The sequence below is a fragment of the Trachymyrmex cornetzi genome, unplaced genomic scaffold, assembly GCF_001594075.2.
Source record: "Trachymyrmex cornetzi isolate Tcor2-1 unplaced genomic scaffold, Tcor1.1 scaffold23, whole genome shotgun sequence".
In the NCBI taxonomy this organism is placed as follows: domain Eukaryota; kingdom Metazoa; phylum Arthropoda; class Insecta; order Hymenoptera; family Formicidae; genus Trachymyrmex; species Trachymyrmex cornetzi.
The window spans coordinates 648,601-662,741 of NW_017296956.1; the positions used below are offsets into that span (position 1 = coordinate 648,601).

General features: G+C 35.9%; 2 protein-coding genes across 6 annotated transcripts in view; one reads left to right on the forward strand and one right to left on the reverse strand.

Annotated features, from left to right (window-relative positions):
• Positions 1-2,550, forward strand: part of LOC108760811 (latrophilin Cirl) — a 355,183-nt gene extending 352,633 nt beyond the window's left edge. For 4 of the 5 annotated variants that reach the window (XM_018507013.1, XM_018507016.1, XM_018507015.1 and 1 more), the window contains one exon: positions 807-2,550. In XM_018507013.1, the coding sequence (XP_018362515.1) occupies positions 807-1,661 (855 nt within the window). In that variant the 3' untranslated portion in view covers positions 1,662-2,550. The remainder of the gene's footprint in view (positions 1-806) is intronic. The other variant, XM_018507019.1, reaches the window with a different exon arrangement.
• Positions 2,551-9,852: 7,302 nt separating this feature from the next.
• LOC108760721 (ankyrin repeat domain-containing protein 16) lies at positions 9,853-12,340 on the reverse strand. Its single transcript, XM_018506822.1, has 3 exons — positions 11,975-12,340; positions 11,148-11,411; positions 9,853-10,214 (listed from the first exon to the last, which is right to left on the reverse strand). Exons 1-3 carry the CDS (start codon positions 12,291-12,293, stop codon positions 9,853-9,855), a joined length of 945 nt encoding a protein of 314 aa, XP_018362324.1. The 5' UTR covers positions 12,294-12,340.
• Positions 12,341-14,141: the final 1,801 nt, after the last annotated feature.

Sequence of the window (14,141 nt, forward strand, 5' to 3'; positions counted from 1 at the left end):
AAGAGAGGAGGATGATTAACCGTGAAATACGGTCCTCATATAACGCGAGTGGAATTCTCTCGCTCGTCTCTCCTCTCATGCATGCGCGATCATCAATTGAGCCGCTTCATTTGAAAGTAGCGCGAGTTAAATACGATTAAGATAAATAGAATTAAAGCAATGGAGAGGTTAAAATATTGTATCTATCTTAACAAACATCTTTTGTGAGATTGGTACACAACTTGATTGATATACAACTTAAATAATTTAAGTAAATCAAATGTACGCTGTGTAGATAAAATATAATGAAAGTCAATTTGCGGCTTATTAAATGCAAGTATTTGAAGATATTTTCAATATTTTTCATTAATATCCATTGATCGAATAATGAAATAAACGGCTCAGTTGTACAAAATATTCCCGTAAGTTTCATAAGTTTAACACCTTCGCGTCTGATAGTCCCATTTAAATAGTTCATGGTATTTATATAGTGATAAATTATATTATTGTATGTAATTATTTATATAATTTTCAAAGTTTTATTAATTTTCATTTTTTAATTTCCATATAATTATATCAGCATTTATTCATAAAATTTATTGTTGGTATATCTAAGACATAGTTCACGTTTCACATTCATTGTCAGATATGCATTGTTGTCGTTCACGTAAATGTTATATATTTTTTAAAAATTAAAGATTATTTCAACGCATAGAATTTAATTAATAAAGATACGGAAATGTGAACGTTAAACGTATTCTATCATCCTCGTTGTTTTATGCACAGACCTTTTATTCTAACGTCAAGTATTAACTCTTTCTCCACAGAACATTTCTTTTAAGTCTTACTCCCGCGATTCCGGACATGGCGGCTCCGAGCAGGAGGATTCTCCGCGGACTCACAACACCCTGACGCTCGGTCACTCTGGTAGGAGACGCGGGCCGAATGATGCAAGCGAAATGAACACCGGTACCAGGACAATCGGCGGTAGACGTGCTGCGATGCCATACAATCATACATATACCGAAATCGTAGATGGTCGAGGCAACGGCGGTATCGCCGGGCATCATCAACTGCACGGTCACCACGGTCAGCACGTTCATTTGCCGCGCGGCCTTGCCAACGAGGACGATCCAGTGTACGAGGAGATCGAGCGTAGTGGTGGCGGTGGTGGTGGCGGTGGCAACGGCAGCGGCAACGGTGGCATCAGTAGTGGAATCGGCGGTATCGTCGGCGCTGGCGAGATCCAGGTGTCGGATATGTCCGACGAGGACGGCCGTCGACCGAGCGACATGAGCAGGCAATCCTCCAGGAGCTATGGCGATCATCGGCCACTGATCCCGTACTCGCCCGCCGCCGATCGCAACCTGGTGCACTACGGCCAGACGATGACGGAACGCGGCGGTAGTGCCGGTGGCGGTAATCTCACGCATTACGACTCGACGGAGTACGGGGTGGAACGAACCCTGAACGCCTGTTGGGAGAAACTGCGCCGACAGCAGGCCAGGTACGAGCTTGGAGATCTGCCGCGGTTGCCGGCGGCATACGGCATGCCGCCACAGCAGGACCACACGCGGACGGTGGCCGTGCTGGACGGGCACACCGTCGTCTGTCATTTACAGCCGCAGACGGACATGTACACGGGTCGCGGTATGCCGCCGCCGTCCTACAGCGAGTGTTAGGTTTCGACCGGAGAACCTCTCTCGTCCCCTCGCGAAGAAACGACGAATTCATCTAGGAAATGGTGACGTCGATCAGCCTGTACGGCGTAAACCGTCTGGACGATTCGTCTTGTCCGGGACTATGTGGTGGTGATGGAGGTGACGGTGGGGTGATGGTATCGACGATTCGTTCCTGAAGAGAATAACCGAGGGGGACACGCGGGAGACGAACGTGCCGCTTTTTAGCTCAAGCGTAAGCGCGACGGTGTCTTGATGCAGTCTCGTCGCGTTTTAGCCATAATCGACGTATCGCGAGCGTTCTAGAGAACGCCGCTCTTGTCTCCGTTCAGGTGGAATTTTGATCAGACGTCTCCTCGCGAACGAGCGGAGACGGAGAGAGAGAGAGAGAGAGAGAGAGAGAGAAAGGATGGAAGTATGAGAGAGAATGAACGAATGCGAGATCGGTGGGCGTCCAACTAAGACTGTTACGTCGTCCAATGGACGCCCCGGTTCTCTTAAGATATACCGTGTATATGTGTGCGTGAGTGCGTACCACCGTGACGTGGACTCTATATAACAATTGTAGCGGACCTCTCGTTTAGGCTAAGTCGACGACGACGACGACGTGCCCGTCGTGGCCGGGCGTTTGGAATTGGCGAACCGAGTGCGCGAAAAAAGATCAGAACGTAACGGGTCTTGATGAAGACGAGAGTTTCTGCGAAGTCCGAAGCGATTGCGAGGAGATTGGCTTTCGAGAACATATATTCTGGATTGAAGTACAATGTTTTTGTAGATTTCATACGAGCGTAACGAACCAAAGTTTTATTGTTTTGATGTTAAAAAGAAGCTCGTGGAAATTTTTGCAAAATATCTGTCATATATTATTCGACACATCAATTTTTAACTTCTCTTTGACGCAGATACTGTAATTTACAAAAATAATAACTGCTATTTTCAATAAAAATATAAAAAAAACTTCATTATTTAGAATTTAAAGTATTTGCAATATATATATATATATGCATGCAATATATATATATATATACTGCTGCAATTTTTTATCAAATTAATCAATTCTTTCTATTTATTTTAATAATATCTACATTCAATTTTTTAAATGGCCATAATGTCATGATTTGATGTTTGCATGTTAAAATTTTTTTTTAATACGAGATGATTACAATATGAAATTCCTTAATTAAGAGATCGTCTTTTTTCTTTTTTTTTTAAATATACATGTACAGATATTCTTTTCTTATATAAAAAATGAAAAAAATAGAAGTATTTATTTCCTAGGTATGCTGATTGTTGATTTCCAGTTTTCATAATTCGTATATCAAAATATGTTTTATGTGACGTACGAAAAATATATGTTATGATTTCGTTGATCGAATTGGGAAGCATACGCGTTGCGCGTCGTTTCTGTAGGTATCATTTCATCCAATATACTTCGTATAGCAATAACATCCAACAACAGTGTTATCGAGATCGAATCGAATCCTATCCTCGTGCGCGGCGGACTTCGGGGGAGGAAATATTACGTGAGCATCGAGTGATACTCGGCACATCTGCGTCAACCCTTCCCAGACCCGTACCACCGCCACATGATTGTAAACGGGTCGGGGAGAGTTACGGGACACGACAAACCGCGTATCGTAAGCCGGTATTCAGTGCGGTAAGTGGATTCACCGATGGCTCAACCGTCACACGTTCGGCGATATTAGGTGTCGTGTTGATTGTAGCATTAAACACGGCTCACCGTGGTCGAGTGTAAACCGCGTGTAAATCACAACATGACGTACGTATCGTTTACGTCTAGTTACGGCGAGCTGCGTTTAATACGGTCCTTTAACGTCGTCTCTTGTATCGCCGTAGTGCGACGAACGAGTCGTCCGGCTTGTTTCCTGTCGGCCACTTCCGAGTCAGCATACAGTTAAGTATTCGGCGGTGTAAAGCTTTTCAGGCGTAGATAATCGGCGTGGGCCCTCAAATCTAGAGAAACAGACGTTGTAACATAGATCTAGACATATCGCTGCCGGCCGAATCGTCAACGATGCGCTGGTATCGTCGACAAGCCGAAGGTCAACATGCCCGTATCTCGATCCTTACGCAGAATCGACGACGGCTCAATAAAGGAATCGGTATCTTAATCTGAGGTGAGATTTCTCTGCAGTGACGTAATAACTTCGCGTCATGTTAAAAGAAGTATTGAAAGTTGTTTAATGTTTTAGAATTTAATGAATAAATGATAGTTCCTTTTTTCTTTTTTTCTTTTTATAAACGAACATAATTTTTTATATTGTGACTTGAAGTAATATGAATGGAACATACAATCTCATCGCATGTGACGGTATCTGTTATTTCAGCGTTATTTCTCCTGATAAAGTCGGATTATACCAAATTTATGAACAATATTTGAAAACCTGGTTAAATAGTTTCAAACAAATAGAATCTGCTTCAGGTATATATGCTACCTAAGGTATTTTAATTATTTTCAATTTTTTTTGTAATTTTTTTACTTTTTATATAAAATATTAAAAAGAAAAATATCACAACAAATTATTACAAATTAATATTGTTTTTGATATTTATATAAAGGAAGAGAACTCAAAAAGGAAGGTTTTTGATATTTATATAAAGGAAGAGAACTCAAAAATACAGAGATATTTTAAATATATTGTATAATATATTTTAAATATATTGTATATGTCGAAATACAATAAAATTATTTTTATAGTTTTTGATTTTTATAAATATTTTTATACTTCCATATTGTTGATATGTTTATTGAATTTGATTTATACGATAATTTTTTTAAGTTTTCAAACTTTTAAGGAGAATTTAAGGAGAATTGGTATTCATTTTTACATAAATAATTTATTAAATAAATAATTTATTAAAATTTAAGTAAACCATCAACTTATAACGTTCCTTTACTTGAGGTAATTTAACAAAAACTCACTCAGAAAATATATAATTTCGATTATATACGAATATACATATTTTTTAAATTGAGATAAGACACCAGAATGCATCTCAATTAATTGTTGCAACAAAAATGCCCATTGGGTATTTTTATTTTCAATTTATAATTAAATTTATAAGCAGCTACTTGTGTTTATATTCTTTCTGAAGCCGATTCTGCGCGAGGCTTCATTCTGACACGATGCGTTCCTCGCACGAGCTTTCGCCGAGTTGGTTTCGACGAGCAAATAACGAGCGTGTTCTCGGCGCTGATGGCCGGAAATTAGATTTCCTCCCGTGTGGGAAGAACAAAGGAGAAATCGAGGGGCAATGGCTGGAGCGCCTTTATCAGTCGTATGTGGCAGCTCCTTGTCGCGCGCCGCTTTGGAACGTTGCGTTTTAGTCCCAGAATGTTATTTTTATAAATAAAAATGAATAAATAAATATATATATATGTATGTATATGTATGTATACACACACAGTAACGATATATTATATTATTGTGAAGGAAGAGAAAGCGTGAGAGAAATGCTAAGAAGGGCCCAGGAATCGTAAGTGGGCGGGTAAATATTAGTGATATACAAGCGGATTTCCCGAGCGACGTGGAAAAATGCGCGAAAAACACTTAGTCACTGTTTTTTACTATTTTTTAAAACAAAACCGTGTATGTGTACGTGAGAACGCGTGAGCTAAGCTAATCGTGTAACCAAGGGATCCCGCGCGCGCGCGCTATTTATTTTTATCATCCCCGAGTGTTTTATATCGCGAGCAGAAATTGTGTCGAGTGGGAGTTTTGTCCTTCTCTAACTATCCCTCGTCTTCAATGACGTAAACCACGAGGATCTTCGTCGGACAATGTTCGTGAAGAAACTATCGAAAGCGAGCTTCGATAGTCTTCTTAACGTGGTACATTGTGGATGAAATTACGTTGAGTGGACTATATAATATACCTATAATAATTAAATATACTTACAAATACTTAAAATCACGATTTCCTTGTGCAAGGGAGAATGTTTATTTTTCTATAAATCTGAACATTTATTTTATTTTGTATTGACACAATTCGTTTCTAATATAAAAGAAAGTTTTAAAAAAAGTTCAGGATTTAATTCAGTTGGAATTTAATTTAGCAGAATCACTTTGATTTGCTTAATCCATATTGTAACAAAATAGTAATTTAATTAAGGGAGAAATTGCGAGTGTAATAAGTTCAACGTATCTTTGTCCGCTATGTCATGACTTCGTGGTTGCTTGATTTATTTCTCGCTCATGAGAAACACCATGTAGGAGAATTGTAACAGTGATAATCGCGTTAGGGGTACCAGCTATGTTAAGTGTGTAAATGTGTCCCGAGCAGTTGTAATTGCTCATTCTGACGTTTTGAAGCATGTGTCCAGCAAAGATTTTTTCAAGTATCCAATACAAGAAATAGCATAGCCTTTACGAACGTTGTTTGCTAACTAAAAATCTATAAGATTCTAAGAGCTCTAAATTGGAACGACCAAATTATATATTACATTGCATCCCGAATTATTATATTGCTATCTGAGGTGACTTTATATTTACTTTTAATGAAATTCGCAGAAAAGTAGGATAATAAATTTAATTTCTGCACAACCACATAAATCACGCATTATAAAGATAAAATTTAAATAAATTTTTACAGATCAAACTAAATAAAAAATGCGGAAATTATTCTTCAAGGAAAACGTTATTAATATTGTTTACCAGTAATTTATCAAGATATCCAGAGATATAAAAATTTTTGTGAAAAATATTTTGAAATGTATAAGTATTATTTTCAGTTATGCCTTTACAAAAGAATTTTACGAAATTTCTTGCTTCAGACAGTCGTATCAAGATAGTCGCCTCTGAAAACGTTGTGTAATTTAAAGTTTTTTAATATGTATAATCAACATACATAAGGCTACTGCCAACTGCAATTTCTTTACCAACAAATTTGATTCAACGCCGCATTTTCTTATCATTTGTTAAACTGCAATTACGATTTAGTCAAGATTATGAGCTGCTTCGAATTTAAGTTTCACCATGATTTATTTACCCGAGAGCAATTAAACCGAAAGAAGTATATACATATAGCTTGTGCATAATTTTTTACGACCGGGAGAATTGTGAACCTCAGACACATAAAGTATAATTGCTAGACAATTGTTGAAAACATCCACATTCCATCCGTTTGACGTGCGAGCCTAGAAAAAGAGAGCAAGGGCCGTCACGGGCTCGAAAGTCGATCAATGTGTCAGATGAGATAACAGTCCGTATTCTCGACGCATCTTTAATGCGAAAACTACGACGATCTTGCGCGAAGAAAATCAAACTTAGCCGCTATGAAGTTACGGCAAGCACACTCGTGTTTAATGCGAAACATGCGACGAGAATGCGGCCAGACGCGTCCTAGTTCGAAGTGTCCCGATTGAAGTTTCATCGCGTGCACGAACACGGACACCGCGCGTGGACACGTATACGCGAAGCATTATCAATGTCGCGAAGGACTCCGAGTGCGAGAACCGAATATGTATATAAATGTAAATAGGGCTTTGTACATGTTGGAATACTTTGTAATGTAAAGTGGAGCGCGAGCGCGAGAGATCGAGAGAGCCGAGAGCGAGGATGCGAGAGACCCTGAGATGATGACCGATAGATGCGGAAAGAAAGCATACCTAGGCTAAGTTTATCAGTAAGTAGCGAAGCTATTACGAGCTATTATGTATTATCGGTGACGCGGCGCGAAGGATGCGCAAGGCGGATCTTAACTTAAGTCCCAACGCGTATTAGATAATGTGTAAATAAACTAAGCGAAGGAAGTAAAATATTAAAGAGCCCAAGTAATCGTTGGATATTTATAACAAACTCCACTAAAGTAGGCCGACGACGCAGAGGTAAACGAGACGGTTGGAATCGAAACTCGCAAAGTCCATCTCGGACGCGAAATTCTATTTAATGTGATCCTTTTCGCTTTCCGCTAGAATTTATTATATTTATTTTAAATATAAAGAGCTATATTTAAAACGGTCTATTTTGTTTTTCTTGAAAAGGATCCGTGAGATTCTGATGTTTTAAGTATAAAATCATATCTAAAGCCTCTCTTGCGACTCGCTTTCAACGTAAAATTGTATTTAGAGCGAATCTTATAAAAGATATAGTTTTATGTTTGAAAATGAGTTCGGTGAGCGAATTTTGGATTTTACGAATTACGATCTGGGTGTCTCGAGTAAAAAAAAACTGAAAAGAAAGAAAGACAAAATATAGTCGAGCACACTCGTCCACATGTGTATCGCTGCGCGAGAAAGGATTAAAGGATGAGGGGAGGTTGCGTGTGGGTGTTAATCGAACATGGACAGACGATGTACAGTGCATGTTTTATCCTTAGCCGTTTTATAAATGTAAATATCTTCCGCCCTCTCCACCCCTCTTCCCGAGACCACTCTCTTTTCACTCCTTCTTTTTATCTCCTCCCCCGCTTTTCCACCGTGAGAGAAACAGGCGCCAGATTAATTGATCGTTCCAATTGAAATGTTTCTTCTTTCGTCGTAACGATCCTTTATTATCCGCTCCACCTCCTTCTTAGAACTTCTCCTCCATAAGTTTTCTAACTTCGTTCTGTGAGATACTTAGCGGATAAGCTTTCGTTTCAGAGTGTAAAAGATGAAATCGGGCGAAGCTAAAAATCATCCTCTGTCGACTTATCGCCGCCTTCCACGACAGATTCGAAACATTTTGGAGTCTCTTATGAAGTAATACTTGCGTCCCATGTATATACTGTGAGTTGCAGTGAATGAGTGAAAGAACGCGAGAGGAACGCGAGTTTACCGCGTGTGAATTACTTCATATTCATTTTACTTATTTTTTTCGACATAATCGCGATCGCATGAGGCATCAAAATGATGGTCTTTGCAGTAGGCGCGATGATTGTGGTAGCGTTAATTAATTCTTAGCCTACTATTGATACCTCCAAGCCCCAGAAACAGTATAACGTTGACTATATTTTTGGTATAGTTAACGATAGAGAGTCGCGTACTATAGTATTATATTATGCTATACGACTATACTGTATTTAGTATAGTTCATAATAATAGCCATATTATATTTCTTCTGCGACTGATATGACTATTTAAAGCTACTGGTACTTAGAGATGTGTCAATAGAGGGTAAAGGCTTAATCCGCTTCCGGCCATCTCCTTCTCCCAAACCGTCGAACTGAAAGCCGCGAAAATTGCGGACTTTAGAGTCCACGCGATCGCAACTAATTCATACAACTCTGTGATTTTACCTTTTACGTTTTTCCTTCGTGATGTAAATGATACTTGACGCTAGAACGCTAACTGCGAGTTGGTACAATTATCAAATGCTAATTCTTTGTTTGTCTATTGATATACTCCTCGTGATTAATATAAATAAGGTTTATATCAATTACAATCGTCTCGATATTTTCTTTTTTTTCTAATTGCGCAATTTAGCGATATAAAAAATGATAGCTTTTTAACACTTTGTAGCATCGTGAGATTTAGTATATTAAATATTTAAATTTTATTTAAAACGCTACAATGTTAGCAATAAAATAATACAAGTAATTAGTTATTATGATTGTTATGTTTTTTCTAAATTTCTTCAAATTGTTTTCTTTTATATTGTTTTTAAAAACGTTCGAGATCGTATGTCGCAAAGTGTTAATACTAATTGCTAATTACGTTAGCGTTCTAGAGTTTAAGCACGCGCACACTTAATAGTACATGCATGAGTTTTCTTTACTACGTCGCCTGCGCACGCTAAAAAAGAAAGTTTAACGAAGCAGAGGAGGAAGGGTAAAGGTAGAGGACGAAGAAGAATGTAAAGTCTAGGTATCTCCGAACTAATAAGAGCCTCCGTTTCCTGATTTTTGTATGCTTCTTTAAAACTGTCTGATACAAGGAAAAACAAAGGATAAATAAATGTGTACCAATCTCTGAATAAAACGCCACTCGCCTCAGTTTTTTTCTATCCTCAATCGAACTTAGAGTAAGAACTATTATTCTACTTTAATGAAACCACGGAACAGATACTTTTTGTTGAAGAAAAATAACAAAAACAGATTTAGTTATAAGAAACGCGTGAAAGATGTTAATCAGAGTGATAAAAATGTTGTATCATTTTTATTTTTAACTCTTGTGCAATTTATTGATCACAAAAGATGTAAAAAAAATTGTGAAAAGCTGTAATAAGAACAAGTATTTGCCAAGTATAAATATTTTATTCTTTAGCGCCATGTCTAATAAGAATTTCAATAACGTCGCTATGATTACTTCTTCGAGCTATCATCAGCGGTGTGATTCCAAAAGAAGCTTCGTAATTCACATCGATTAAATTGTGTTCCAAAATGTACTCAACAGCCTCCGCATTGCCAGTTAGTGCAGCAATGTGCAGAATAGTTTGACTGACGTTGTCTACAAGAGTGACGTCTGCGCCCAAGTATATGATGCGCTTCGCCGCATCCAGATTTCGATGCTTCATCGCTTCATGAAGCGGCGAGGACCCTGAAGAGTCTTGTGCATTCAGAAGATTTACGTTTGATGCGACAAGTAAGTTAATCATTCTCTCATGGCCGTGAAATGCTGCACCAAATGAAAATTGTAGAAACGAGTTGTATATTATAGATCGAAATGAAGAGAAATTAATAAATAGTAAATAAAAACAGTTAAAGCAACTAATACCAATTTAATCAAAGACACTAAAATTTATTTTAAACTTTCCTAAATATTAAAGAAAAACAATACAAAAGATAAGAATATAAGAATATCGATATAATCATAAATATAATTAAAAAAATAATGCTAAACATTTTTATAAACAATAAAAGAATACTTTTAAATATTTTATATTAAATAAAAGAGATTATATATTTTTTCTCTTAGATTTTTTAATTTGCTCAATCCCAATATTCCTAACAATAAGTTATAACTGTAAAGAATAAGTCAATAAAAGTTAATAGAAAGTATACGAAAGTATCAGTTCTCAGTGGATAAATTACTCGCAAAGTAGCATTACCAGTAGTTGATTACTTTTAACTACTGTAGACTTGAGTTCTGTAACCGAATCGATATAGACTTTTCTACTGAAGATAATGACATTTTCTGTGAATAAGTTAGTGCTTATTTTAAAAATACATACTTAATATATTAATAAGATGTAGCTTTTTCTGAATAAAATTTAAGAAATAATCCAACGTTCCTGCTATACTTTAAAAAGGTTTCTAATAGTACATATTAAATGTATAAAAAATGCAGATCTTGGTATAATATATATAACTTCGTTTTTATATTTTCACTTCACAAATAATTCTTTATTTTAATCAAGACAAAGTCGAATACGATATTTTTAACGAAATTATTAAACCCCCAAAAATATATATGTTAAATTTTTAATAAAATTGTTTTATATTTTTTAAAAATAATTCCTAACTTTTTAAAGTTTGAATATTTTTTGAATGACGAATATTAAAGATTTAGAGAAAAATAAACATATTGCAAATATGGATAATTACCTACCAGCAATATGCAGCGCGCTACGACCATTGTTACTTCGATCATCAATGCATTTCGGCAAATGCTTCAACAATATATTGACCATATTTTCATCTCCAGTTCGGCAAGCGATAAGCAATGGCGTCCAGCCATCTTTATTGCGTAAATATGCATTAGCATTAGCGGCTAAAAGAGCCTCGATACATTGACGTGCTGTGGGACCACTTTTGGTGCATGCAAGCATCAGAGGCGTCCAGTCGCCGCGCTTTAAAGCGTCTACCGATGCACCTTTATTGATCAAAACGGAACTATTTAAAATTAGCGTCACAAATCCATATAATTTAGTATAATTTAATATATAATATAAATCCAAATAAAATATAATTAGTTTAATTACACATTAATCAATTAAAGTTTATAACGTAAATTAATTTTTAAATACACGGAGGAAATTTTCTTTTAAAATGTATCCTGAAAATATGGTAGTTGTGGTACAATACAATATTTTAAAGATTTTTACCATGCACTTCAATAAAATTAATCAAACTTATTTTATACTTTATTTGATTAATAAATAAGAGAAATTTACATTAAATATAATTCTTCGAAATACAATGTTGTCTCACGACTATCATATTTTCAGGGTAAACTCTAAGAAAAAATTCTCTCTGTGTGAATATCATGTAAAAAGGCAATTTAATATAACTTTTACGTATTTTGAAAAATATAAATAAATCAGATATAAAATGTATAAAATATTTTTGTATAATTTTACATGTAATTAAAAGCGGACTGCAGTTTATTTATCACGGCAAACAATTAATTGAAAAAGAGGAAATACGACGGAATACCTTTTCCCAATAAATACTTCAAAATATCTTCTTGCGCAAATTGTGCAGCCTCGTGCAATGGCCTTTTCATGTCTTTGTTAGTAACATCGACCTTAAATGCCTGCATGTTGAATTCTTCGCATAGATATCTCACGATATTTACATTTCCCTCTCGTGCAGCCACATGCAACGGAGTATCGCCGGATGCCACATAACGAAAGTCGCTCCAATCGCGAATTCCGTGTTTCTCAACTAGAGTTTTCACTTTATGTATGTCTCCACTGTGACAGGCACGCAGAAAATCGCGCGACACATTAGGAATCTCCGATTGCAACATCATTGAACATGCTTCGCCGAAAAAGGTCAAACTTTCAACTCGATGTAATTATAATAGAAAATCGGAAAAAATGTAGAAAATCTTACGTAAAACTAAAGTGGCAACGAACAATCGGCGAGACTTGAGATTCGAGTCAATACGACACATACTCCTAACACTGCTGCTCTCTGTGTACAAACTTAAAAAGACAATCACTGTCGGTGTGACTGCACTGACTGCCAGTTCTTCCATACAAAATAGATTCGATATCTTATTTACCGACTACCGGTTATATCTCAGCTCTGAACAAAGAAAGTAATTTAATCAATAAATCTAAATGTTATTAAAAAAAGCAGTAATTTGAACGATTTCAGCAAAACAAATGATGTAAGATTTTCCAAATAATTCTTAAAATAATTTTTGAGTTTGAGACACAAAAAGTATATTAAATTCTATATTTACGTTTGTGAAAAATTAAATATAAAATTAGATAATTAAATATAGAATAATAATTGAAAGAATAAGGAAAATGTACATATATTTGATATTTTTTCTTTGAGATATTTTTTCTTTGAGATATCCTTCAAAAACGTTACACTTTTATTTTTGCCGATGATTCTCCAATTATATACGAGACGAGTCGTACTTATTTATACAGAATGAGAGCGAAGGAACGGAAATCAAGGACAAATATATAGTCAAGCTCCATTATGAGGTGTAGGCATGTCAAAATTATCATACATATTGGCTGACTAGATGCCGACAGGAAGATACGCTGTCTGGTCCCAAAAGATTCGATTATTTAAACAAACCTGATCGAGTGATACGATCGCGGTCACACCCACTACTTTAACGCGCCTTCGTATAAGGACAACAAGAAATTCTCGCTCAGGTGAGAGATCCAGTGCGCCAGGACGAGCCCTCGTGCTCAGTATTGAAAATCCTTTCGCTCTTGAATTATTTCTAAAGTTAACAAAGTTTCTTTTTATTAATTACGTATATTTGTTATCTTCTATTGATTTAAATTTAACTTTTGACTTTTTTATGTTACTGCATATAAATTTAAAAATTTATTGTTAACGTACACTATTATATGTAAACGCAAGTACTGAAATTAAGGTATATTTTATTAATTTATCTGTATATTTTTTTAAAAAAGTGAAGAAGAAAGAAAGAGAATTAAGAAAAGTGAAATTAGAAAATCTTTATCAGATTTATATATATATATAATATCTATTACTTTTACAAATAAAAATTTTCAAAGTATGGAATTGTGTGTGTATAACACAAAACTAAATTGGTTATTTTTTATGAAAGAATTTATAATATAATGAAAAAATAACATTTCAATATTTTTGATTTTTTCTCTGAAATACCGACATATTTTAAAGTAGTGTATAATAAAAATATTAAACATAATATAATATACATTATATTATGCTTAAAAAAAAATTATCAGATTAAAAATTTTACTTATTGTTTGAGAAGAATATACTTCTCATGCTCTCTCTCTCTCTCTCTCTAATTTGCACATAAATTTTCTCTCTTAATATAAATTATAGTTTCACTTACATTGAACTACAATTTCCCGTCAGGCTTTCACAATTCTCATGTAGCGAATATTACCGAGAGCTGCCTACTGAGTGGGCGGGGTGTGCAACCTTACCGCAGGGTGCACAAATGAAACGATTCGGGGGGTGAAACGCGTACGTGAGCAACAATTTCCCTGCGTGCACGCGTCGAAACGAAATTCGTGTTGTATGCGCATGGAAATTACGAGTAGCACACGCGTACGCTTAACTCTCACACATGAATAATAAACGAGGTGCTAATGCGCGCCCCTTCGACACCCCTGCTTCACTTCGTCTTAAC